Source organism: Pipra filicauda, unplaced genomic scaffold, assembly GCF_003945595.2.
Source record: "Pipra filicauda isolate LSUMZ 115617 unplaced genomic scaffold, ASM394559v2 scaffold85_size2586006_pilon, whole genome shotgun sequence".
Lineage (NCBI taxonomy): Eukaryota > Metazoa > Chordata > Aves > Passeriformes > Pipridae > Pipra > Pipra filicauda.
The window spans coordinates 821,966-849,739 of record NW_024105042.1 but is presented as its reverse complement, the minus strand read 5'-3'; the positions used below and the strand labels follow the sequence as shown (position 1 = coordinate 849,739).

The following is a 27,774-nucleotide window of genomic DNA, read 5'->3' as shown; positions in this document are numbered from 1 at the left end:
GTGAGGAACACTAAACAATAGGATGGATGAAAAAAAAGAAGATTCTATAATTCCATAAAACACCTGCTGTCTCACTAAAGGTTCTATAAAAAAGAAAATATGGATGGACTTGTGATGAAAACATAGGATAGAGATTCACAAGTACCTAGATTGGATTAGCAATATATCCCAAGGATTTGCTATATGATTCTGGGTAAGTAACTTACTTTTTATGCTTACAAAGCATTTTTAATTTCTCAGGGGAAAAATGTTACAGAAACAAAGCATATTAATATTTACTTTATAAATCAAATAGGACTAACAGTAATAAATCTATAGCAAATAAGGCTTTACATCACCCAGAGAAACATTTAATATAGGCATTTTCACTGATTTTATGAGGCTTGAACATCACAAATCTTTGGGAAGGTTGTAACTGAACTTCTGCAAAACAGAAGCTCCCTGTGTAAACACAATTTCTGTAATGTTCTTTTGTACCCGCTGTCTTTACACATCAACTAGGTAAAATATGCTAATCCTAGGATGAGATTATGTAAATCCCAAACCAGGTTGCTTCTTGAACTGTGCATTGGTACGGTGGTGCATAGTAATAATCATAATGCTGTCTTTTTTTGAACTTCTCTCCCTTTTGAGTAGCACCTCTTCAGGGAAAAAAAAAATCCATGATGGCTCCTTGTCATCAAAAAGTTTTATAAAAAGACAATGGAATAAAATTGGTGGTAGAGATGAAGTGGGCTTCATCTCAAGCCCACAAGTGGGCTTGTCATGAGGTCCCAGCTTTAAGAAATACAGAAACAAAACTAAATCAATCTAATGCAAGAAAGAAAAGCTGTAGGATATTTCAATTTCTTTCCCTCTGCTGCCCCATTGTGGTTACGCTTGGGTACATATCCAACCTCAGTATGTGGTTCTAGAGTATGGAACACTGACACATTTCCAAGAAGCAAACAATCACACCAGCAATGGGCTTCCTTTTCTTGCTTGCCTCTCACACACTCCTTAAGAGCGGGACACAGCCTCCAAGGGCCAGGGAATACAGCTTACTCCTTTCAATAACAGTCTGAATAAAAGGTTCTCCACTTATATCAATGTGAAAAACATTGATCTCCACTGACTCGGATTTAATGATAAAGAACAAAAATCCTTCTGTTGAATTCTGCGGAGATAGGGAGAACTTCTTCAGGCCATGATACTACCCCACTACATTCAACTGAACACACCTCATTAACCACCACAGGAGAAGTAGGTTGTCTTCTACTAACTGAAGTAGCACTGACGACAGTAGAGAGGAAAATAACTCCAAGGTATTCCCAAAAACGGAGGAACAGATTTTAGGCCAGAGCTCATGGACATTTGTATTGGTATACAAACCATCAGTGACAGTAACCACTGATAGATCTGCCATAGCAGCCTGTCACTTTATAAAGACAGTGAAGAACAGTGGTTAAAGCACCTCTATTTTGGACAGCCTGGTCCATTACAGCAACTGTAGTCTGAAGATATCTGGCTATCAGAGGAACTCAGCAATCAATGGTCTTAATCTTAGAAGAGAATTCCAAATTTGCAAGTTAAATGTTTTCACACTTCTAGTTGGTAGTCAGGTGAAAGTAGATTTCAAACAAAATGAGAACACTTTTGAAGCCTCTCAAAAGAGGCATCTCAAGGGAGGCTAAAAAGTAAATGATCTAATACAAGTGAGACAAATGGCCATGTCCAACACTGACAGTGGTATGGAAAGGTATTTCAGAAGCAGGGGTTGCTGTCTGGAGTAAAGCCTTCAATGTTTCCATATCCTGAGACATTTTGAAAGTAAAAAAGAAAGCAATCCCAAAGGGAATTAAGGATACCTGAGGGTTACTAATAATTTAGCATAAGAATAGGTTTTCAAGGTTTCAGCAGGTTATGTTAGCTTGAGAATAGTTAAATGCTGACACACTTCATGTTTCTTCTGGAATACAGATTCGTACCTCCACTGCAGATATGTTACTGTGCTAGGGCCTGTGTCAGAAATCTCAACATTGCACTGCACTATGCAGCAGCATTGTGCCTTCTCCATCTCCTGTCAAAATGGATTTCAAAAATATTGCTGAGATAACAGATCTATTTACTGGGTTGTACCTACTTAACAAACATTAAAATTATTAATTTATTAACACCTATTTGCATAGAAAGTATAATGACTTGGAACAGTAAAAAGGAAAAATTTCAATAAGTACCACGAATGTTTCTGCTTCATCTCCTACCAGTCCAGCAATTGCTGAAACTGGCAAGTCAGGGCCATGGTATGGATCATCACTACGAGAAACGGGGAAAAACAAATCCTCATGAGGACTTATGGACCCTTGTTCATCAGGGAGTTCCACAGGGCTGTGAAAAAGTAAAAGACACTGTCTGAGGAGCAGAAATATATATAATAAATGCTGATACAAAATAGAGAAATATGTTTTCAAAATGGGCTTTCTTTCTGCAAAAGTAATGGAGAAAAAGTGAATATATATATATATATAAATATTTACACATGTATTCTGTAATGAGAAAAGGCACAGAACCCTTCAGTGCTCTTTTCAGATTGCAAATTAAGGCCTTGTCTATACTTTCATTAGTATAACTGTATCAGTGGCAATATGTTGCTCATATTAATAGTTAACAAGATTAAACAAGTTGGGAATGGCAGAGTATGAGAATGCCACTGAAAAAGCGAAATACTTTGAGGACTTCAACTTGAATGATACACACTACTTTTATACCAACCTCAAAAAACATTTTAGCATACAGAAATACTAGTTTAGTGTGCTCAGTGAATTGCATTGACACAGCCACCCTCTCTGGACCTGTAAATTAGCCACACAAGTTGGAAATTACATAGAAAACTGATAGTGCTTTTGGTACAATTTATGATTACAACAACATGTTGTTTAACTATACTTACAAAGAAGAAACGGATCCAAATTTGACGGTGTCATAACCACAAAAGCAATGCTCAACATAGCTACTTACAGAAGAGCAGAGCAGGCACTACCTTAATTCAGCCACGCAGCTTTTCATGGAGGCTGCCAAAGCAGCTGATTAGTATTAGCTTCATGGTGTGCATAATCCGGTCATGTGAGTGGTAAGAAATGAAATCATAAATTCAATTCACTTGATTGACTAGACAGATTCATAGTGCTTGTGATTTAGCAATTACTAGATGAACTGTATTGGACTAAATCCTTTGCAAATAGATGTGTTGCTAGTCTTAGTTATTAAAATATACTTCTATATTTTACTCTCAACCTAGAGGGTGTTTCACTTACTTTCGCTTAAGGTGATGCTCGTCCTCAATCCTTTCAATGTGCCAGATGGTAACGGAGCTCTCGCCAACAAAACACAGTTGTTGCCAATTCATAGGGTTAAAACTTAAAGAGGTCGCTGTTATCCCTGGCTGAGACTCACTGCACAGGAGGATATTTTCTTGCCAGTTCCTTCATTAAGGAGAGTAAAAGAAAATAAAATCCATTAAATAAGTAAAAACACTCAAGCCAAAGATTTGGATGTGATTATGACTGGCGTTCAAGATTCAGTTTGGAAAACAAATACCTCGTCACTGACAAAAAATTGCTGCTGCCAAAGAAGTTGAGTCCTCTTGAAAATGAAAAGGATGTGGTTAATTATCCACACATAAAATTATTACTGCTAGAAAATTAATAACTAACATTTTAGAAACATTATCATGCACTTCCTCTTGTGAAAAAACCAAAAGAGTCAAGCGAAATGGATTTTTTTTTCAACAGTTCCATCAGTGACTACTCAAATGGGCCTAAACAATTAACTCTTCAGCACCCCAACCTTGCTTAACACCTCCATAACATAATGACTGTAATGCTTGCAGCGGGAAGGTATCATAATTAGGAAATAAAACACAGCCTGTGATTACCTATGGATTAATTACTTAGTTAATGCAGTAATTTTGTTGTGAACGCAGACATACAAGCTATGGCTGCATTAACTAACTTGGGCACAAACCAGGGTAGAATTTGTGTGGAGCTGTTATGTATAGCTGACAGCTATACATAACAGCCTAGGAATCTGCTTTCCACTGACTTCTCCTTTGTCCAGTACATTTTATGTTTTGTAAACAGCTATTTTATGTTGTCCTCATGTAATTTGCATGTTTTTCCATTATCCAGATTCATTCTTGATTGTGTTTGCATTTTTAGCTGCTGTCCAAGAACTGATTAATGTCACTTGAAGAAAACAGTTAAAACTGTTTCTTAATTTCTTGGACAATATATCTGACTGTTAATCTAAATAACATTTATAACTTCAGTATTTGTCATTATTGGTGAGAGGAAAAAGCCTAAAATGCATACTCTGCTGTAAATGGATTTAGTATAATCCCATTATTCTGGCCTGCAATAAATTCACTCGCAGAAATAGATTAGGATGCAAGAAAATTGTTAACATTGACAGCATGTGCAAAAAAATGAGAAGTATTCACACATATACAGTAACCCTCATTAAAATTACAGGAATCTATAAGCTGCAATTCTGAATTTTAAAGATATCAATGTAGATTTCTTTCTAAAACTCTGTCAGCATGTTCTCGTCTCATACCTAACAGATAATGCCATCCCTCTTTTATAGTAGATAATTTACTAAGATATGAAACTATATGGTACATGTATCTGAAAAAGAATCTGGCATTAAGGCTCTCCTTTGTACAGAAAATAATAAAGATCTAGGGATAAAATATCTCAGATGAAAGGCAGATTTTAGTTATCCATACACTTTCTATATTTTGAGACCGACATAACTTTCAAAACATCTCTTATATCTCTGATTCCAAACTAGCTCCTTAAAATACAGGAGCTGTGCTATCATCATACTGTAATGACACCTTAAGGATGCTAAACACTGAGGTTTCTATCATCTGTACACACACATTTCTACAATGAATGCACAATATAATCCAATTACAAAAATGAAGGTCCTGATTTCACAGTAAATTCACACATCTCTAAGTCATAAATTCTAAGGTTAATATTGTAAAGTAATTGTATTTTGTTACTAAATTCTTTCTGACTGGAATGTAGGGTGGTTTTTTATGACAATTAGGTGCTGATAGTTGTAACAAACTGATTCAAACGGGTTAAAATTGTTTTGCCTTGGAAATTGCCACTATTTTAAAGCATTTAAACATTTCTAGGTATTTCTGTTTTTAAGAATAATCTAGAGAAGTCTGTCAAGATGGTGGAATTTAGTTTAAGTGCACACAATGAACACATTGGACCAGGTGTGTCATTCCTGCTGTAAGTGACAAATGTGTCAGCTCTCGAGGCCAGCAAGGCTGTCTTGCTGGTTTCTAGTGTGATATACACACAGACATCCTTCCTGAACAGCAAACATTATTCTTCTTCATAAGGGATAAAGAAGAGGCATCTGCAATAGTACCTACTATCATTACTAAAATTCTGAAGTTACAGGAGCAGCTTCACTGATCATTGTACAAGAGAAGATCATTAATTTGGGAGTATACAAACTATTACTTACATGTCCTTGCTCGTCTTCCTTCTACTCCACCCTCCCACTCCACAATCAATGGGAGCTTGCTGGCAATGGAGGCAAGAGCAGGACTGTATTTTCACAGTACAATTAAAATATTAAATATTCCAACTTTCTGTATCTGCACAACATTACATATTTTCAATGACAATAAGCAGAGAATTATGTTCTAATCCAGTAATCCACGTTACTGTAATCACTGAGCAAAATTATAAACCAGAATTAAGATCAAGCAAATGTAATTAAGAGGACCACTGAACAGTCCAGGGGGACAAACCAGCAGAACTCAGCTTTAGAATCCTTTTCCTCTTTTCAGCAGGCAACTTTCTTCCACAAACAGCATGGTGCTCAACTTCCAACAGTGAACAGATAGTTATGATGCTGAAGACTTTGGAAGTACTCCAAAACACACAATTTGGAAGAAGGTAGAAGATAGCTCTGGTAAAATTAACAGCCATTTTGACTAATGCTAGAAAATAAACAGCAATTTTGGTTACAGAAAGTTTGCAGACAACAATCAATCAGGAAAAAAAAGAAAGAGAGGAAGGCAACCAGTATGTATTCTACATTTATTATTATATGCTAAAAAAGCACACACACAAAAATATGAATTAAATGCAAATGGTATTAGAGATTTTTTTTAAAGCTCTTACCATACTGAAAGAACAAATTCTGGGATCGAGGAGTAACTGGCTAAATACGGGCCTGTGAAACTAAACGCAAGTAAGGTGTAGTCCAGCTGAGCACTACCTGAAATGTAAAAATAAAGCACACGGTCTTTTATTGCCCCAGACTTTATTGTACATTATCACAAATACTCTTCTCACTTCCCTTATTGCCACTTTAATTCTTCAAAGATATCCTTCAGGCCCTTGATTTCTCTGCTTCACTCCAGACTATTCTTTGGATTTGATTGCAAAAATGTTCCCTAGGTATCACTTCTTGGATTTTTTTCAATTTTTTCTTTTGATAATACTTGAATTTGAAAGTATTTTTCCTCAAGTATCCTGAAATCCTTTGCAGTCATAATATCACTCATATACATGAAAAAAACAAGTAGTATGATCTTTATTAAAATGACAAGGGAACTGAAACATGAATAGGGTAAGCAACTTAACTAAGGAGAGAAATGTTATGAAGCAGGCAAAAATCTACACTAGACCTCAGACTTCAAAGTTTAACTGCAAGAACCCTCATTGCTTTCACATCTCGGGTTTCTCATGTGGTTTTCAGCAGTCTGCTTTGGAGCCTACTGCAGTACGTTTTTTTTTGCTTATTATAACTATATTTTCCTAAAACTAATTCCACTTAATTCCTTCTGTTTTCCTTTTAGATCAGCTTCGTTATGTATTGTCATATTCCTCCCCAGCTTGAACCTAAGTAAAAGCAGTGCAGTGGAAATCTCCTTCCACTGCTTTCCGTGAATCTCGCCCTGAGACAGTTCCCTGTCACACCGTTTTTTAAGTCTTATAAAAAAACATAACTTCAGAAACTGGATTATTAAAGTATTGTTTTAATGAAATGGTGATGAGGAAGGTTACCACATCACTACCTTTTAATTCTGTCAGTTTATTCAGTTCTGGAAAATGGTGGATATATATGATGGGGTTCAGCTTCTGGTCGGAAAAGGCCACCACTTCACTGCTGGCATTTGCTGCAAAGGCTCCCACTGGGCCCGTTTGACACTGTAGTGCTGTCGTCTTCTTTGTTTCAAGGTCCAGGAAGAGGATGTAATTACCACAGGGGTAGCAGACAGTTTGATTGTTGATAAAGCCAAAGCTCTTGTTTGAGAATCCCTGAACCCAGCTGGAAATAGAGCAACTGAACATTAAAACATTAATCAATGACACACATTTCTCAAAATGCTGTGTTAAAGGGAATGTTGTAGCCTAAGTTACATTGAACTCATGCTTGGGATTTGTAAGACTCATCCTCACAACAATGTTGCAAACCCACAATAACTTCAAGATCTTGCATTATGAGTCACCAGTTCAGCGTTTTCAAAAACATAGGGTCAATCTTACCCTGATGGAGAACAACAGACTGGTGTAAGAATATGGAGAAATGCTTGTATGTCTTCCAGTTTTCACTAAAAATAAAATTAGTTCACAGACTCTGGTCCTGTACTCATATATCACAGTAAAGCATATATCCCTATTCTGAAAGAACTGCAGAGCTACAATTTGTACTTGGGACCCTGTTGTGTTTGCTTAACCTTTTTACACTTTCATAGTTCATCTCATCCCCATAAAATAAAAAAAATACGAAGGCACAGCTTGTGTTTATATGAACCCAACCAGAAGGACTGTTCTGCTTTAAAGACACCAGTATTTTAGCATGGCAAAACTCTGGAATGTAAACAGGATGTGTTACACGAGGACTGAAATAAATTACTGAAGCAGAATCAGCTTAGGAACTTACAACATGTCAACAAATTCATAACTACCTGTAGATGTTTTTACCTTTCAGAAATCCTGTGGATAAACATCAAGGTCCTCTTATCAAAGGGATTTATCACTAAGTGAGGATGTCAGTTTAGCCTGCTAGTACCACGGCAGGAAAGTCCCAGCAGTGTAACAGGCACCCTCTGTGCACAACACTGCTGTTACCACTTTCTCTTCTAATTTCCATCTCTGCTCTTCTTCCAAATAAGAGCATTTGACTGGGAGAGACCTTTGTTCTCTGCAATTGCTAGAATCACTTTTATGCTCCTTTCATGAACATAAATCAGCCATAAGATCAGCTCAGCTGCTGATCCTTTGTACTCAGAAGAAGATGGTACTACAGCCTCGGCACTCTCATACTTACAAACATATTAAAATTACTAGTCTTGAGATATTTATGTCCAGCAATAACTTCTTGTTATCTTTTCTGAGGACCTTCTGCTCTTGGCTTCTTTTGCTACACGCAAGGGGGAAATGGGAGCACGTGTTTTCCTCCCCTCTCCACCCGCGCTGCCCTGACAGATCCCACCACCGCGGGGCCCCTGTGGAGGCTGTACCGGCCGCCCCCACCTCACTTCCAGCGCGGCCTCTTCGGCCGGGAGCTCCCGGCCGGGGCCCGACCCCGCCGCCATCGCCCCCGACGCCGCTACCGCCCGTGCCTTGGCAACAGCAACGGCGTCTGCCATTGGCCAGGTTCGGAGCGCACACCTGATTGGCCCACGCTCGTGCATCACCCAATCACTGAGCGCAGGCGGGTATTTAAAGGGCCAGCAAGACAGCAGAAGGTACTTCTGATCCTGGCCCAGTGACTGCGGGTTCCTTCTCTCAGTCACCCTGCGTGTCCCTGCTCCTGGGCCGGTGTCATCTGCCCTTCTGTTAGTGGGACAGTTGAACTGTTCTTCTGTCACCTCTTATGCCTTTCCTGGTGGACTTGTTTATGAGGAACACCTCCTTCCTTGGAGGTATTTACGAGTTATCTGGATCTAGCACTGGATTTAGAGCCTTAGGGGCTACAGTGGTCATCATCATGGCTAGGCTTCGCAAATGAAAATGAGAAGGACTCTACCCACGCTTGCTGCAAACGCGCTGATGGCTAAAAAGGCCAATGTGAGATAGACAAGTTTGGTTGCAAAAGGCACAGTGGAAAGTCTCCTTAGGCGGTATTGGCAAGACACGATTCTTTCTGCATTGTCTTTTCTCCTCAAGAATGATTCTGCGTGTGTTCTCAAAAGAAGCGCAGCATTATGTATAGTGTATCTCCATGTCTCCTGATTAGAGGCCAGAGTAGACCAATGATGATGATCAGTAATGGCCAAAGCAGACCAATGATGATGATCAATAATGGCCAAAGCTGAGATATTGTTTCAGGGAGTCCTTGTAGCTCCTCTTTGGGGCTCCTCTCCTGCAGCAGCCAGTGGCAAGTTCACCACAGAGCACAAGCTTAGGGAGGCGGTGGTCCTTCATCCTGGAGATGTGCCCCGCCCAACGCAGCTGTGTTCTCAGCAACATGGCCTCAATACTCATAACTGCTGCCTGTTCAAGGACAGATGCATTAGTCACGTAATCAGTACAGTGGACATTTAGGATTGTACAGAGGTAGCACTGATGGAAACATTCTAAGAGTTGCAAGTGGTGGCGGTAGATGATTCAGATCCATATAAAAGAGTAGACAGAACAATGGCTCTGTAAACACTAACCTTTGTACTTTTCTTCAGATGTTTATTACACCAAACTCTTTTATGGAATTTTCCGAAAGCACTATATGCCTTTGCTAACCTGTTGTCTACCTCTTTGTCAATCTTACCATCCGAGGAGATGATGCTTCCCAGATAATTAAACTGCTGGACTGACTTGAGCTCTGATTTGCCAATGGTGATATGGGGATGATGGAAGACTTCCTGAGGTGCAGGTTGGTAGAAAACTTGTCCTCTTCAAGCTGACTTCCAGCCCAAAAAGCTCAGCAGTCTCTGAAAAGCAGGATGTTAAACGCTGCAGAGCTGCTTCTGTGTGGGCAACGAGGGCGGCATCAGCAAAAAGCAGCTCATGGACAAGATGATTTAAAGTCTTAGTATGAGCCTTCAGTAGCCTTAGGTTGAATAGGCTTCCATTGGTATGATATCAGATGTAGATACCATTTTCTACTACAGTGGTAGTGCTGGGTGAAAAGTTGGATTTGATGATATTAGATGTTTCTTCCAACCTTAATGATTCTATAAGGTACTACAGTTCTTGGACTCTGTAAGATGGGGCTCCTGAAGCTTCAGAGAGCTGAGAAGTCTGCTGAAAAAAAAAAAAAAGAGTAAGTACAGCTGTGGTCTTTCCCTGTGTACTTGTGGCTTCTAGCCTGGTAACACTGTAAGAACCTTCAAACATTTAAAAAGCAGATTTAACAAAATCTTCTTTTCCCTTTCCTAAGGGAGGAATGTAATTTATAGTGCCTTGCTTGCTTGTGTTAGCTTGCTGTTACTTAGCTGTACAGTGGCAGCATGCAGTTTTGTAATACTGCTGTGTACTCACAGTGCTGTAGAGCAACAGTGGAGCATGACATTCCTGTCCAGAGGCAGCAGGACAAGCCTATTCCTTACCTTTTGTCTCCACAGCTGCTTTGTGTGCCACACAGAACCAGGAGAGAATGAGGAAGTAGGTTTATTTTCTCTGGTGCCTCTGAGGGCCTGTTGTAGCATGTGGGTGTTGTAATGCTACTCTGGTTTCCCATGTGCCTGTGTCCAGGTTGTGAGTCAACAGACTGCTTGTGTGTTTCTTAATTGCTATGAGAAATTTCAAATTAATTTTCTCTTTTTTTTTCCACCCAAAATTTTGCTGAATCTTTCTTAAGGATAGGTACTCAGAGGAACCAAAAGTCACTAACAGGCAAAACTTCCCCTTTACAAGTACGGATCCACTGATGAGACTGGAGAATCCCCAGTCGCTCTATTAGCCTTGGGGGTTTGACAGGGATGTGTACATTGCCAGGAAGGCCAGGACTCTCTCTCCCTTTGGCAAGGGCTGCCCCAGCCCTCTGGTCCCTACAAATATGCTGTTTCCTAATAACAAAGAGCTCTGACCTGAAGATTAGGTGGAAGTGTGTGGAGCCCCAGGAAGGGAATCACTTTACTTCTCTGGTTATATATCAGCTTGGACACTGCGTGTAAAACACATTAAGAGGAAAGCTCCTCGACTTCCACTGTTGCACCCCAGGAAAAGACGGTGTAAGGAAGGCCCTGGTGTGCTCATCTCAACCGAAGAGGGAGCAAAAAGGATGATGAGCACTCCAGTCTGCGCTTTGGTTCTTTTTTTTGCTCTATGCACACACTGATGCTCCCAACAGGCCCCGTTTGCAGAACAAGCATGAATCCCTCTATGACTGCAAGGTAGTAACGAAGGTAAATCTAACTTTTGCTGTGCCCCCTTGTCCGTTGGGTTATCTACTGTCTCCTCTTGTGTTTTCACCAGGAAGCAGAATAGCTGCAGGAAAGAGAAATCCTCCTTGTTACTGTGGGTTTTGCAGGGCAGTAGGTGATGGAGCACTGCCGTAGCAGGAGGAGGCAATGAGGAGAGCCTGGTGCCTCGTCAGCTGCTGAGGGCACTGCTTATGAACAAACACCTGGCCTGCGGGGTGGAGTTCGGCCGTGGGTGTCCCACTTACACGGGGGCGCCAGCGGGGTGGTTGTGCTGAGGGTATAACCACAGGGAGGGAGCACGGAGAGCAGCTTGACAGTGCCTGTCCCAGCTGGGTGGGGAGGGCGGTCAGATCGAGGAGAGACCACTGGGCAAGTGTGGGCCGGGCCGGGCCAGACCCCCGGGGTGAGAGGGAAGGAGGGAGGCGGGCCCTGACCCCCGCCCCGCTGAGGGCGGTGGCTCCGGCCCGCCCCGGGGCCGCCCTCCGCGGGCGGGGCCGGCGGCGCTGGGGCGAGAGAGGCACGGTGGGAGGAGGCGGATCGCGACACATCGCATAGTATCGAGATGGCGAACGATCGCTCCCGCAGCCTGGGCAAGGGTGAGCGGCGCGGTGCCGGGGCTGTGGGGGCGCGGGGTGAGTGCCGGCGCTAACACCCCTCTCCCCGCAGGTAGCGCGGCGCCGGGGCCCGTGCCCGAGGGGCTGCTGCGGCTGTACGGCATGAGGTTCTGCCCCTTCGCGCAGAGGACGCGCCTGGTTCTCCGCGCCAAGGGCATCAGGTGAGCTCTGCGCGGCCCCTGCACCCCACGGGGCGGGGGCGGCCCAACCTTCTCTTCTCTCCTAAATGGCTCTTGGTTAAAACAGTCCTGGAAGAACTGATTGAAAAGAGGTCTCTGTGAGTGGTTTTGCTCTAAAGCTTTTTTTGGGGAGGGGGGAGAGGGCTGTTCTGAAGCACATGAATGAAATTAACTATGTAAAGGCCCAAAGTAAACTACAGAATATGCTGAGTTGGAAGGGACCCACAAGGATGAAGTCCAGCTCTTAGCCCTGCACAGGACATCCCTAAAAGGCACACCCTGTGCCTGCAAGCATTGCCCAAATCCATAGGGAAATTGCCCAAATCCATAGGGAAAACCCCCAAGCTGTTTTTTTTTTTTTTCTTGTCGCTGAGTAAACATCCCGAATGTTTACAGTAATAGCATTGGAGCTTATCCTGGGTAAATGTGATTAGAGACATAACATACGCTTTTGTTTGTTTTTGATGAGAGCAGCAGTGAAAGTTCTGGGAGCTACGAATATTCAGTATTTCTGTTGTGTTACTGCCCAGCAAAACACAATAGTTAGTGAGTGGCCTTTTTGAAAGAGGAAATACACTGTGTTCTATAACATGGTTGCATTCCTGTGCTGTAGTGAGTTAATGGCATTCACTACTTGTGTTTGTTTCTTTTTCAAGATAGCCATATCATTTCAGTGTTCTTAAATGGGGTCCAATGTTTCCCTCAGTCTACAACTTAAAAGTAGTAGGTTTTTACATCTTTTTCTGATTCCGCCAAGTTTCAGGCCTGCCAGTGGTTTGTTAACCAACGTAGGTCTGGGAGTTCATGTAATGTAGGGAATGCTGACCATTCAGTACTCCTGACAGCAAGGTGAGAGTTGAGTTCGTTTTATTTTTTCCATGGGTCTTTTTTTTGAAAGAGTAGATGCAGTAAAACTTCCAGGCCAGTATAATTCTGTCTTTATTTAGTGCTGGGAGGTTTGTTGTAGTGATTCTGGAAGTGATTTATGGCTAGATGTCGTAGTTGCCCTTCTGGTAGCCTTTCAGTGGTTTTGAAGGTTCAGCTGTGTTTAGCAGACCTTTGGGTTTACTGGGAATTTTGTGGGGTCACACATATAGCACAGCATTTAACCTATGGTTTGTTAATCTTTTTTTATCAGTATCTTTTTGCCTTTACCCTAAACACCTATTCTGGGTTGGGAAGATAAGTAGGTAGGATGCTCTCATGATTTGCTCTTTGGTGTAAGGACAGGTTAAAGTTCAGCTGCATTTCTTAATTGAGGTGTAGCTTATTGGCAATAAAGTATTACTTCTTTAGAATGCCCTTGAACCCACATGTGATAAGTGTGCTGAGTTCTGACCTGTGTTTTTAACATGACAATAAGGACTGCCTCTGTTGTGTGCTTGCAGACTGTGTGTGTCTTTTATTAGTTCAACAAACAACTCATTTTAAGTCAGTCCTGACTTTCTCCAGCAAATTATGGCAGTATTTCTGTATCAAAGGATTAGTCCTGCAAAAGACTTCAGGGAAAATGGGGGGAGTGCAGGGGAATGAGGATTCAGCCTCTCAATACTCAAAGTTCTTTTGAGGTGTAATGCCTTGTGTTTCACCACGGTATGGAGTGGACTGTAGCAGAACTGAGCCTGTCTGGGTCTTGTTTGTTTTCCTGTTTTAGCCATGAAGTAGTCAACATCAATCTGAAGAACAAACCTGACTGGTTCTTTGAGAAGAACCCCTCTGGGCTGGTCCCTGTTCTGGAGACCAGCAAGGGCCAACTGATCTGGGAGTCCCCAATCACTTGTGAATATTTGGATGAGGCATTTCCAGAGAAGAAGCTGATGCCTTCAGACCCATATGAGCGAGCCCGTCAGAAGATGATCTTGGAAGACTTCTCAAAGGTAGTGCCTGATCAGTGTAGGATTATGTTGACATGTATAAGGAGGCTGGGTTTGGCTCTCTTTTTGGTTTGGAGGTGGTTGACTGCAGTTAACTTCTCTGTACAAGCATATCCTTTGAGGAGTCTAGGAAGTGAAAGAAGTCAGCTTGGATATGAGACAGGAGAGGAAGCAACAAAAGATGCAAAGAGATGTGGACAAAGAAGGGGGATAGAAGGGAGGATATATTTGCAATAGGCCTTTCTGGATAGACCTGATGGGAAGAGGGTTACAGGAAATCATGTTGCAAGAAAGAAAATGTGCAGATGGGAAACGTACCCTTTTTTTCCACTATTCTCCTCTTATTACAATACTAAAATTTATTACTATTTGTATTAATTTTTCCTGTAAGCCTTTGCTTCTATACTTTTTTGAAAGATAAAGTTTTTTATTAATGGGCTTTATTTAGCTTTTTAAAGTCAAATCTTTAAAATTTAACTTGCATTTAATATCTTAACATCTAAGTTAACTTTTAAGTTCTGAGTGACTGACTTGTATTATTGTAATAGGAACATTACAAACTTCATACTTTCCTTTTATAGATAACACCCTTACTTTTCAAGCATGTTTTGGCAGTCAAAGATGGACAAGACACCACAGCACTGAAAGCAGAGATTGCTGAAAAGTTTGGCAAATTTGAAGAGGTAAGAGTGTTTCATGATAATGAGTAGGTTGTCAGCCTTTGTGTGATTTTTTTCCTTTCATGCTGTGGCCTTTGGAGATAGGTCTCTTCTCATTTAGTTGGTAGCTACAACAAGGTACAATCTTTCAGTTTACTACTCCCAGCCTAGAATGCACAACCAGCACCATTAGAGTAAATGTCAAGTAGCTAAACTAAACTTTATCTGATGAGGAAGACTATGTGGACTTGTGGAGATTTTTGAATTCTAGTTGACTGCTGTTGCCTTGGCTGTCTTTAAATGTAAGGACACCTTGCAGGATGTACTAAGAGCAAGGGCTGAGGAGCCTGAGCTTCTGAAGAGCATCTGTTCTGTAGCTCTGCTGAAATCAGTGCAGACATGCTGCTGATGATATAAAGTCTTTTTCATTTGACAGATTACCTTTGTTGGGGGGGGGGGAAGAAGCAGAATGTAATCTGTGCCTTGTAGAAATCCAGCCCTGGACCATGTTCTGCCACTCGAGGTGTAATGCAACTTCAGCAGGTGTCAGGTGGCTTTGGTGCTGTATTAATCACTTCACAGTCCATGTCAGTAGTGGTTCTTGGCTAGTCTGAACAGCTGTTGGACTTGCCTTTGTCATGAACCCATTCCTTCTGCTTCTTTAGCAGCTACAACTAATGCCTGTCTGGATCAATTAAGAAGAGTTCATAGAGTCATAGAACATGCTGAGTCATTTTCAGGGTAGTCTTGTTTGTCTGATCAGCCTAAGCTTGGAGTAGTGCAAATGACAAATGAGTTCTTGAGGGAAGTCATGTGTGTTTCACTTTCCTTAATGTTTAACAGAGTTGTATTTCAGGGAAGATTAATCTTCCCTTTTGATCAATGCAGTGAAAGACTTGCTGTTCCTTCAGTGTCTCTATTTTACTATGCCCTGAAGGATTTTGCAGCAGCAGCTGACAGTCAACTGAGGATGGGAGGCAGGAACAGAGCTGTGCAAACTTCCCTCAGCCTATTGCAAGTGATATTCCAGAGGGGAAATGTTTCTAAACAGTTCTGTATTTCAATTTCTGCTGCCCAACAGAGGGGGCTGTGCTCCCATCTCTGCACCTGTGCAGTGGCTGGTTGTGCCTTGCTAGGCACCTGGAAGCTCAAACAGCTCGATGCTTCCTGAAGGGCTGCTGTGACATTTCTACTAGATCATGGGATTAAGGCACAGGGAATAAATGCCATACAAGTATAGAATAGTGGTGAGTGTCCAAAAAGACAAAGATTTTTAAGGTCTCTTGAGTTCCACCTTTAAAATGCCTGAAAAGAGAGGGACTAGTCTAACGAAAGAGGAGACCAAGCTCTGGAGGGTCCTTAAAGCATGTTAAACTTGGATGACCATGGCACTTAATAATGCATTGGAACTGCCAATGTAATGGGAGAACTTGCTGGATTCTTTGTGACCCTGCTTTCTGTGCTGAGCTGTGAGGATCTCTTTCACTTGCTTCCTGTTCCCTTTGCACCTGGAATGAAATGCACTTCAATATGTAATGTTAGAAATGTTTCCCTAACACCACTTGGCCTCAACTGCCATGGGAAAAGAGTCCCTTCTAAAATAGTACTCTTACTTACCTGAATGTTAAATTTAGCTGGATTTATTGCTCAAGAAATGCATGTGTGTTATGTTTGATTAGTCTGTGCCATTAATGACTTTTGAAAAGTAAGAAATCACAAACTGACAGATTCTGAGAGCTAAGTTCCTCTGTTTGTGCACATGCTGCAGATTGCTAATGATTCATATTTTGTGACAGTTTTTGAATCTATGGAAAAGAGTTGGACTGACAGTTTGTGAAATAGCAGCCGTAGTATTAAGCTTAACTGTACTCTGCCAATATTGCATGCACAAGAGAAATACAGTGTATCCTTTATTTGCTGTCTGATTCCTACAGTCTCCCTGCATTCCCCTATGAAGTGGGCTTTTTGATATTGTTCTGTTGTACTTTTTCTTCTGGGGACAATTGACATTTCTGGCCCTTCACAGATTCTGTCCAAACGCAACACTGTGTTTTTTGGTGGGAACTCCATCTCTATGCTTGACTACATGATCTGGCCGTGGTTTGAACGCCTGGAAGCATTCCAGCTGAAAGAGTGAGTACCTTGCCTAGCTTCTAGTGAGTTCTGAAGTGCCTCAGTATACATATTCTTTGCATACATGCAGCAATGAGACGCTCCTGGGGGCTGTTGAAGAGGGCTTGTATTATGTTGCAGTTAAGGGGAAGCATCTTACAAAAAAAAAAAGATGAGTTGTTCAAGGATCTTCTATAAATAGGCTTTCTTTCACCAGCTGTGCTTTCCTACCAAATAATTGTGACAGACCTGGAAGAAGTGGTTGAAATACAAGACTTTATCTCCATCCCTAGATGAGATCATAGATGAAATTTTCATCATAGATGAAAATAGTCTTTATTTGAAGGGGATGGAGATATGGCAGCCTAAGTACAAATTTCTTTATCCAAAACCTCAGACTATGCACGAGGTGTTTTTTTTTTTTTTGTTGTTGTTGGTTATAGTTTGTTTTTAATATCTGTGGGTTTGTGGATTTAATCTGTTAGTCAGATCCTCAATTTCTTCAATAGACTGTCTGTTTTGAGCTGCTGGGTTGCAGGGTTGTACAAACTGCACAGCTTTTCTTGGTATTCAAGAAGGCTCAGAGGTTCATGGGTTGTGGGGGAGAATTCAACCACTGCACACAGCATTTGCCTCAAGAGGCATTGTGAACAAAGCATTCCAGAGGGAGGCAGTGGAACACAAGCCTCTGCCCTCAGCTCAGGGCAGATGATAAATAAGAGCTGTGTGTTTTGCAGCAGGGATAACAGGAAGCAAAAACATGGTGATACCTTGCACAATAAGTGCTCTGTTGTGTTTTTGCTGGGCTTTGCAGAGCCCACAAGCTCCATAAGAACTCTTGCATATTCCAAATGCTAGTTTGTCTTCTATGGCCTGATATTTATTCCTGTCACCTGCTCTAAGCTGAACATTGTACTGGGAGGGAGAAAGTAGTAAAATGGAATTGTTGAAGCTGTTTTCCTTCCTTGATGCCCTCCAAATTTTCCATTTGTGTAACTCAGTCTCTTCCCTTTTCCCGTAGCACTTTGAATCACGCACCAAAGCTCCAACGCTGGATGGAGGCCATGAAGGAGGACCCTGCTGTCAAGGCTACAATGACTGACACACAGACATTCAAGAACTACCTCCAGCTGTATTTGGTGAACAGCCCTGAGGCATGTGATTATGGGCTCTGAGGTGCCAGTAGGCATGAGCTTGCTGAAGTGTCAGTGCTGTTTTTCAGTGTGGGGACTTAGTGTAATTTGATGTGGGCTCTTCTGTGGTTGCATTTCATGATTGGGAATAAATCTGTGCTGAAAAACTGAGAAACCTGCTGTGAACTCCACTTCTTCCTGTCATGAGAAGGATGTGCTGGCTTGAAGCAGGAAATGGAAAGTCATTGCCAGCCATATATATTGCATAAGGGAAGATGTTGTTACTCAGAGGTGATGGTCTGTAATCTCTGGCCTCTTCGTAGGCATTGCTGGTGGGCAGTCCCTGAACTGATGCTGTTAACGTGATTTAAAAATTGTAATACTGGTGTCCTGAAAATGAATAAAAAGCAAACAATGTCTTTAAAGAGTTTTTCCTTCCACTTTCTGGGCAGCTGTTAGTCACTGGTCATGCAGAGAGAGAGGAGCAGTGCACTGTAAAGGCTAAAACAGATAGTGTGGCTTGTGAAGTTGTTACTTAGTACAAACTGTCTCTTTAGACAGAGCTACTGCCAAACCACTGACCTCGCAGCCCTGTTCACTTATCCCTGCTGAAGTCATGTTCACAGGGACCATCTAATAAAATTCCAGTTTGGGGTAGATATGCTAAGGGAGAGTGTATGGTTGTAATCCTTCTCTGTCCTTCTGAAGTTGGGTAGTGTTTATTCTAGGTTCTAATCTAAGGGCTGGATTAGGGAGTAAAGCCAACAGAAACCATATCCTGAGCAGAAGGACATTTATTTTTTGTTCTGCTCCAGAACTCAAAGCATTGCTGTATTTGCCAAGGTGTAGATGAAATCAGAGAACAGAAGTAGAAGGAGTTCAGTCAGAGCATTATGTACTGGTGGAGTCTTGCTGCTTGATGAGGAAATGAAAACATTCTGTTCCATCAGGTAAATTGCAGGATCAGAGCTTTTCAGCTGAACATCTTTTGAAGGTATCCTCTGTACTAACATAGCTGTGTGGGGACAAGATTGTTTGAATCAGAAGTAATCACAGGAAAAACTTCTGTTCCTTTTTTTGCCTTTTATCCTTTTTTCCTGTCCACATAGGGGATTAAAAGATCTATTACGCCTTCTGATGTTGCTCAGTTGTGTATGTCTGTCAGACTACTAGCAACCCAAACTAGCCAAAATTCCAGAGAATAAGCATGCAGATATATATAAGGCAAAGCAGCGTGTCCAGGGGCAGGGCTGTGGTTCCTTTGGTGCTGAGATACCCAAGACTGTTCCTATCTGTCTCCCATTACAGTGAAGTAAGGTAGCATAACAGAAGGTAGTGGTTCATGGATTTCATGGTAATTGAGGCACTGGGAGTCTTGGAGCTTTTCTGGAGAAAAGGTGGAGTAATCTTTTTTTTACCATTAACATGTTCTAGCCCAGCACACTAACTCTAAGGAGGTGCATGCTTGTGTAACTTCAAGTAGGAAAGCAAATATGAAAGGCAGATTTGATGAGGTAAAAGAATCAGTAGGAGCTTGGTTTGTCAGCCTGCAGCTATTGGAGGGGCTTGTTTATGCTCTTATTAGCTTTAATTTAAACTATGTGACTTTTTCTCTCCTGTTTATCTTTGTGACTTTTAAGCACATCTGGCACTACTTAGAGAAATAATTATCACTCTGCTATTCCTTCCAGAATGCCAATGTCTTCTAAAAAGTTTCCCAGTCGGAATGTGATGGTATTACGTGTTCTGTAGATTGTCATTAGAGAACCCAGAGGAAGCATAAAGCTGTGAAGTGTGTTGTCAGGATGTGGATCTGGGCCTTTTCATTAGATGAAAGCAGGGTCTGAGCTTTGTAAAACCACTGTCTCTGAAGTAGTGGTGGTGGGATCTCAGTGGCAAACTTCCAAGGATTAACTGCAGAACATTTTGGTTTTATTAGCTGCTCTGCTTTGTGTAGGGCTTAAGAGCTGTTAGTATTGTGCTAGAAATATGTAACAGTTTGCTCCAGTGTGTTATTGGACTAGCGGGAGATGTGACATTAGGGAGATCCAATAATAGGTTAAGAGCAGAGACTGGCATCCAAAAACTGAACTGACTAGGGCCAGACCATGGTAACCCGGAGACTGTATTGTCCAAACAGAAAGATGTGCTCTTCCCATCTTTATTTAGTGGCTAAAGGGTACCATTATAAATGTGCTACCTCAGCAAAAAAAGTTAAAATGAAATATTCTGCCTTATAATTTGCTATTAAATATCTGTGTTCTAAACCCTCAGGCAGACAGCTGGGGTCTTGAACTCATTACAGCACAGCAAGAAATGCAGGCCTCAGGCAAAGTGTTTTTAATGTGGTAATGAATATGCAACAGTTTGGCCAAGTTTTCAAAGGAAAACACAAGTTATGTGGAATGGACTGGCTCTCTCCTTTGGATGAGTGGATGGATGTAAAGGAGACACTGTATTAATTTGAAGAGACCAAGAAAAGAAAACACAAATCTTCAGTTTTGGTCAACAGAAGAGAAAGATGGAAGTCAATAAGGGAAGGGTCAAGCAGATGAACAGCTGTGCCCTTCGCTCAGACCTCTCCTTAAAATCTTCTGTGGATCAGATTATACAGCAAGTACAGTCTTTACTCACCATCTACTCCATATTTTGCCCTTAAAAATTGTTACTGGTGCTATTGCTTTTGAAAAGAGTTTTGGTTTTGTTTGGTTGGGGGGTTTTGTTTGTTTGTTTTTGTTGGGTTTTTGTTTATTTGTTTTTTGTTCCCTGTTATTGAGTCACCAAATATAACTGCTCTCAGCACAGGTTAAAGGAGATAAATTCACTGTCAAACAAAAAAGGACAGAGTTTGTCTTGTAAAAATAGTGAGTTTAGTACCATGATGGATAGTAGATACTTCAGATTAGCAAGGCATTGAGCCTTGTTCTGTTCTGCATTTATAACATCTCTGTATCTTTACTGATGTCCCTGAGATGGTTTTTGATACCGTAATGGAAGACATGATCCAGCCTTTCTTTTTTCATTATAATTTTAGGAACCCTTATACTGAAGCTGAGAGCAAGATAGAAGGCAACCGAGATGAAGGGAGGGAGGAATGGGGATCCCAGGCTCTCAAATCTGGGAAGTTTTGCAGTTTTGGGTAAGCTGAGTGGGGACTTGGGTGAATAGGACTGTGGCTATGCCAGAAGGCTCTTGCTTGGGGAAATTGTTGAGAAGCTTCTGTCCAGGAGGTGTTAGAAACCTCTGTGGTTCTTGTACTTAAAGTGGTAGTAAGTGGAGATAGGAAACATCTCAAATGTCACATACTAGGGACACCTGAAGCACTTGTGTGAATTCTATACAGATGCCTGTAGATTTGTTGCTTTTTCTAATCAATTAAAAAGGAAGAGAAAAGGAAATCTCAGCTTCTTGCTGTGCCTCATTTAACAGCTGTCTGTCCAGCTCACCAGAGGTGCCTGGCTGTGTGTGAGCACATGCGTTGGGCATGTGGTGTTGGCACAGTGTTAGATGTCCTGGGCCTGCTCTCCCAAGTTTTCCTCTGTCATGGCATCTGTAATGTTTCCCCTGCATTAGCATGTTCGGAGAACTGTCTGTTTCTTATCCCCTTTTCTTTACTAGTAGCTCAGTTATTTCAGCACTCTGTTCCTTGGACATGGATTTCATGTGGGAATGGCTGATGCAAATCCAGTCTCTTTACAGTTGTGAGGTCAAGTGCAATTTTTACTAAATCATCCTTGATTTCTATAAGATGGAAACAGTCTTTTGTACTGCTGGTCCAAAGCCAACAGGGACGGCAGCTTCTGCTTTATCTGAGTAAATTAGTGATGCCATGTGATGTTGTTAGATACTAAACCACTTTGACTTACTAAAACATGAGTTTTAAAACTTGTCAGTGAGATGCAGCTGTGTTTGGGGTGGTGTGTGACATCTGTTCAGCAGTCTGCAATAGCACTGTATCTGAGTCCAGGAGGGAGAGAGAATGCAGCTGGTATTAAGGGACAGATGTACTGAGCCTGTTTTGTGCCTCTCACAGCATCTTGTGATGCACAGGAGGCATATTGTGAGAATCACAGCACGTGCTGCAGGTTTGCATCTTAGAAATGCCACTCTTGGCAAAGATGATGGAAAAAGCCATCTCTCCAGGGGAAAGGGAGCCAAGAATAGGGGCACTGAACAGCCACAAGCTGGGTAGGGAGCAGACAGTGTTTCCTGTAAGCTGCAAACCATTTGCATGAGTCACCTATGTGGCTGCACAGCAAATGCACAGGAAGGCTGAGGAAAATGGAGGAAAAAAGCTGTCAGCTTCAGACTGCCTGAAGAATCAGTGAGGACCAACAGCAATGTTATGGCTTAATTCTGTCCTTCCCACAGGTCTCTGCAGCATTCCCATTACCTCAAAAGGTGCTTTTGTGCCTTTCTTCCTGTCACTCAAACCATCCTCAGAAGGAAGCTCTCAACAATAAGTGCTCTGGGCCAATTCACAGGTTGGAGTTTGGCTGGTTTTTTCCCCTCTACGTTCATCACACAGCTCTTTTCTGTGCCTGTTTAGGCTTGGAAGCAGAGCTTGTCCCCTCTTCCTTCTAATAATAAAGCCATGGTGATTAATCAGCTGTTCTTTGTGGGAAGACAGCTCTGATGTAACCTGTGTATTCAAACCCACAGATTTGGTGCCTCTCAATTCCTCTCAATTTGCTTTATGCATCTTGGCTGTTCTCTGCTGGTGTATCTCTGCTCTGTATCTCTTTCCAAGCCCTAAAGCTTTGCCAGGTGTGGCTTTGGCAGGACAGTCAGTGTGGGACCATTGGTAGAAAGCTGCATGTTGGACAAGCCTTACTTTTTCTCTAGTTTTGCATACAGGAGCTTCATAGCACTGACATGATGTGATACCCCTGAAGGTGAACTGAACTGGCTGGAATATCCTGCTCACAGTGCAGAACACCTCTGTTCTGTGGGAACGCCCGTGTGACGGAGGCCAGGCAGGGCTCTGCGCTTACAGGCACAAGAACCGCCCAGGGCTGCCCTGCTCTGCCCTGCCTGGTGTAGGCTGGCAGGGATGAGACCTGGAACATGTTAGCAAGCAAAATACCACCTCCCTGACGATCTGGGAAATCCCTGTGTGCTGTTTGATTCCCAGCAGAGGGCTAGAGAGCAAGACGGAAAGTTAGGAGCCATAGAATGAATTTCTGCCTTGGTGCACCTGGGGAGGTGAAGTGACTGATGAGTCAGCCTGTGAATAGCGTGATTACTGTTCCCAGTTCTGCCTAGCTCTGCCCCTTGGGCCTGTATTGCACTGTGTGGGATCCTGAATGATAGATTGTCTGCAAAAAGATGCCTAATTGGATTTCCAATGGCATTATAAGTGTCATGGCTCTTCTGAAAAGTAGCACAATAAATTGAATCTTGGCACCTTACACACGATTAAGTCTTTGTTGAGCCACTATTAGTGGCTGTGAGTCCACTTGTGGATTTGAAGAGAGTTTCACATTTAAAATAGACTCCTTTTCCTGCAGAGCACTTAAGACACTTTTCAGAACTTCAGTGGGGTTTTATTTTTGGGCACCATTTTTAAAACAGTGCCACAGTCAGACATTTTACAAGTGCTCAAATGCCTGAACAGTGAGGGATGTATTGAAATGTTTTACCTCAGCACCCTCTGCACTTTCCCTTCAGAGCAGATCAATAAAGCTGAGATACCCACCTCCAAAGCAGAAATTGCTAATCCTTTCTTTTTTCCTCCTCTAACACTGAGCTCTGGTTTTAGCTAGACAGATTTATACTCAGTGCCTTTATTGAAAGGCAGCACCTTTGCAAACAGTGACTGAGAAGCTTTGCTTGGCAGGAGATGGAGGGATAAACTCTTCCTCCCCTCGCCCCATATATGTGAACACACTGACTGCATAGGAAACTGGCTAAAAATAACCTAGTATATGTTTCCATAAGGAATTTATCATTTTAGAAAAAGATAGGACTGCCTGGAATTTTACCTGGAAGGGATAAACAGCTCATGTGTTTGGTTGGACACACTGAGCCAATACCTTGACAAGTCTTTTTCCCAAAAAAATACAATCCAGTTAAATACAAGGCACATATTTGATCCTGTGCCAGTGGCACTTGGGGACATACCTGAGCTACCTTTTAGTCCTGCAAACAACAAACCATAATGCAGACTTGATCAGAGAGGATGGAACATGCTCAAGACGTGGGCAAATCCTGAGCAGTACCCCGTTCTGAGACCAGTGTTACCAGTTTGGTTGCTAGTGGTACCTGACCAAATTAATGTTATCATGCTTGTGAGTCACCATATCATCTGAGCTTTGTTTTGCTTTTTTATAGCACAGATATTTCTGCCTACTTGAAATAAAGGAGATTTTGTCTTTGTTTGCAGCTATGAGTGGTAAAAAGTCATTGGATAAATTTTGAAGCTACAAATTATTTTCCTGGCTTTACTGTCCTGCCTGCCTCCTGGATGACTTAACACTTGACAAGTGCTAATTTTTATCAACATAAACATCCTGATTTGCATAGTAGCAAAATAACATTGTGCAGAGTTAGGAAAAAGCAATGCATTCCTGTGTGGAGAAACCCCACAATTTTTCAAAGTCTGCAGCTCTTTAGTATTAGCCACACATCAGAATTATGTATCTGACTACCATAAAGGATGTGTGATACAGGGGTATTTCATGCCAAATCTGTGAGAACTACCCAATATGACAATTACAGGGCCAGGCAGCACATGAAAGGAGATCTTTTTCTTGTGCTTGTGGAAAAGACTGCTTATTGCATTTGGAAGTGTTACCTGTCCAGTGAAATTTGTTACTGTGCTGGGAAACCAGGGAGGCAGACTGGATCTGCATCACCAGCTTTTCATCACCTTTTGGTACCACACAGGGGTAACTTGTTTTCAGCCTTAAATGTCACGAGGAAACTTGTGTAGAGTGAGGAGGACCAGGCTGTAGCAAGTTCAGCAGCTCATCACTGGAGAGATGTGCTACAGGCATCTGTGTTAGTAGTTTAATCTACATGCTGATGTGACTCAGCTTGGCCTTACTGGCAGGACAGGCTACCCTAGAGAGGAAGCAACCCCAGCCTGAAGGAACTGATCTGAGAGAAGTGTGTACCTCTCAGGGAGTTTGGAGAGGGTTGTAATGATGGATGTCATCAAACTCATGATTTGGGAATTTTGGGACACTGAAAGAATGCTGAACTGTGTTTAAAAAAGCTTCATTAAAATGAAAAGTTTCACAGTTGACATTGTACCTGCCATTTTTGTATTATTTGATCTATTTCCAAATTTCCAGCATTTAATATGCTGTTTTGAAGTTTTCAATGAAGTGGTAGTCAATGTCCAATGTGAACTTCACAAGGACAGTCTGGAGACAGAACATGGAATAATAGACAGTTACTGTGATTTCTGAGTTTATGGCTTGGATACACAGATGCAGGCCAAGGAATTATGTAAGTGTTACAAGGAGACTTTATATGAAGCTTTTAATGATCAAAGAGGAGTTTTACTGGAAAATAAGGGAGAAGGAGGTAAATGTTACTTGTATTCTTGACCCTAAATAAATATTGTAAATGACAGAGACCTCTCCATGTAGTTATTGAGTCAGCTCCTGCCATCTAAAACATTTAAACAACATATGGGTTTTGAAAGTAAAAATGCCCAGTTCTTTAAGGTCTGATCATCTACTGAACTAGGGCAACAGAAATATTCACTCTGCTGTGCGTTATTTGTTGTAACCTTGCACTTGCCCTACTACACAGGCCTTGCAACATCAGAAACCAAGAGCTACTAGAAGTTTTCTGCATGTGGCAGACTTGATTTGCTTTGTGTAACATCTTTGTGTTCAGCTATTGATTCTCAATGTGCTGAAAAAATGCCAAATCCACCATCACAAACATCACATCATCTCTCTTCTCAGGGGTCTTTTTTAAGTGGTAATAAAAACTGAGATTAGAGATGCCTCTAGCTGGAATAGCAAGTGCTGTTTTCCTAAAGCTAAGTGAAAATCAGCCTTCTTTTTCTGAAATTTCTCCTTGCAGTTTTGATTTTAGATGAAACGGAATGTTGAAGGAGACAGGCAGACACCTAGAATGGGTCATAGAGCAATTAGCTATGCAGCAGCTGGAGGGAGTGGCTGGTACACACAGTTTCCAGGCCCATAACACAGAGTGATCAGTGCAAAAACCCTATACTGTGCTGGTGGTGTACAATCATTAATAAAAGGCAGCTCTTTTTTTTTTTTTTTTTTTTTTTTTTTTTTTTTTTTTTTATGAAAAACAGTTGCAAGTGAAAGGTGATCACATATTGAACAGACTGAGAGGACAAGAATGAGAGGTTTGCTCTCAGTTGAAGTTCATGTGCTCATTAGCCAAGCTTGGGATGATCTGTCCCTTTGCTCAAGGAGTCAAGGACATACCAGGACAGTGACTTTACACACCAACCAAGCATGTCTGAGTGTGTGATGCACGCATTTAAGGTTTGAGCTGCAGGGTGGTTGTTACCTCAGGAGCTTTTGTCCAACTCTAAGAATATTGTCTACAGGTGCAGGAAGCACATTTCCAGATTTCTGGACTGTAGTATAGCCATAATTGTATGACAAAGCTCTAGGCTGCTAGACTTCTGATGAAAGCCAACACATTGCAAAGAGGGCTTTTAAAAAAGCCTGAAAAGAAGGAAAACACAAGAAGCCTAGAGTAAAACTGTTTCACTCCTAGGAGGCCTAAAAACAATCTCTAGTGGCTGGCTCTCTCTGCTCTGCCTACTCTATGACAGATAATACTGTAATAATTGCCATGGCATGGACCAAAAATCTGCTAGTTGTCCTTCTGAAAATGGATTTTATAGTGATGTTACCTCTTCTGTTAGCAACAATGAAGCAGTAAATGAGACAAAGAAAAAAAAATGCTGTAGGAAATGGACAGCATAGTGAAGAAAATGTTGCTGAGCTTGTCAGACAGCTTTGAAGCATGGTAGGTGTATTTTTGTTTTGTCTTTTTCAATAACAAAGTTGCACTAAAACAACCAAGACTGCTTATGATCCTGTACTACAGAATTCCCTTTACCTCAGTGTGTGGTTGACCCTGGGAAATTTTAACTCCTGTCTAGGTAGATTTGTGCTGCAGTTTTTAAGCCAGCTGCTTCTCAGAGCTGCTCAGTGCTGATTCAGCCTCAGTGGTCACTGGAAGGCAGAGTTATTAAAGGTATGCAGAGCATTCTGTGGGGCTGGAAGGCATGTCGCCAAGGAAATTGTGGTGTTTTTATTATATGAATTAATAACTAGCTTTGGGTTTGCTTCCAGAGCCAGAGCACAATGGAATATTAACAAGGATGTGCCATTCCTTTAAGCAGGCAAAGGTTTTAAGCAGGAGATTAAATGGTGGTGGGTGGTTGCTGCAACTTGGCTCTGGATACCCATAAAACAAACAGATAAAGAGGATTCCTCTAGCTAAACTGGAAACTCAGGAGATTTCTGGTTCAGCCAAAAAGGGCAACATCTACCAGTGTTATTTAGAACTTGCCATGAAAGGGTATTTTTGTGCAGATGTATTCAGAATAATTATTTTGAATTCTTGCGGATTCATATTCTCAAGAAGACTGACAACCCTGGCATTATTTTGGAATAGCTATTCCACTTTATATTCACATTGCAATTTATTCTGGAGCTATTTCTACAGTTGGTCAGGAATCACAGGGATTCTTGATGCTGGGCTCACTGTGCTAGTATCACACTGGAAATAAATACCTCCACTCTATCCTTCTGCTCTGTTAGAAGCATTTTTGAGGGAGCTGGAAACAGAAGAGACTTCACACTAA

At 41.7% G+C, this 27,774-nt stretch overlaps 2 protein-coding genes across 10 annotated transcripts in view; one reads left to right on the top strand and one right to left on the bottom strand.

Moving 5' to 3' along the window:
- The window catches only part of CFAP43 (cilia and flagella associated protein 43), a 42,760-nt gene extending 33,989 nt beyond the window's left edge, over window positions 1-8,771 (bottom strand). For 3 of the 9 annotated variants that reach the window (XM_027738686.2, XM_027738687.2, XM_027738688.2), the window contains exons 1-5: window positions 8,556-8,765; window positions 7,094-7,347; window positions 6,195-6,291; window positions 3,294-3,461; window positions 2,217-2,367 (exon numbers count right to left, since the gene is read on the bottom strand). In XM_027738686.2, the coding sequence (XP_027594487.1) occupies window positions 2,217-2,367; window positions 3,294-3,461; window positions 6,195-6,291; window positions 7,094-7,347; window positions 8,556-8,716 (831 nt within the window). In that variant the 5' untranslated portion in view covers window positions 8,717-8,765. Of the gene's footprint in view, window positions 1-2,216; window positions 2,368-3,293; window positions 3,462-5,529; window positions 5,978-6,194; window positions 6,292-7,093; window positions 7,348-8,003; window positions 8,322-8,555 lie in introns of those variants that run through there. The other 6 variants (XR_003543998.2, XM_039390678.1, XM_039390676.1 and 3 more) reach the window with 6 other exon arrangements.
- A 3,111-nt stretch (window positions 8,772-11,882) lies between these two features.
- Window positions 11,883-18,382, top strand: GSTO1 (glutathione S-transferase omega 1). Its single transcript, XM_027738730.2, has 6 exons — window positions 11,883-11,982; window positions 12,053-12,161; window positions 13,834-14,056; window positions 14,635-14,736; window positions 16,739-16,845; window positions 17,846-18,382. Exons 1-6 carry the CDS (start codon window positions 11,949-11,951, stop codon window positions 17,997-17,999), a joined length of 729 nt encoding a protein of 242 aa, XP_027594531.2. The 5' UTR covers window positions 11,883-11,948; the 3' UTR covers window positions 18,000-18,382.
- Window positions 18,383-27,774: the final 9,392 nt, after the last annotated feature.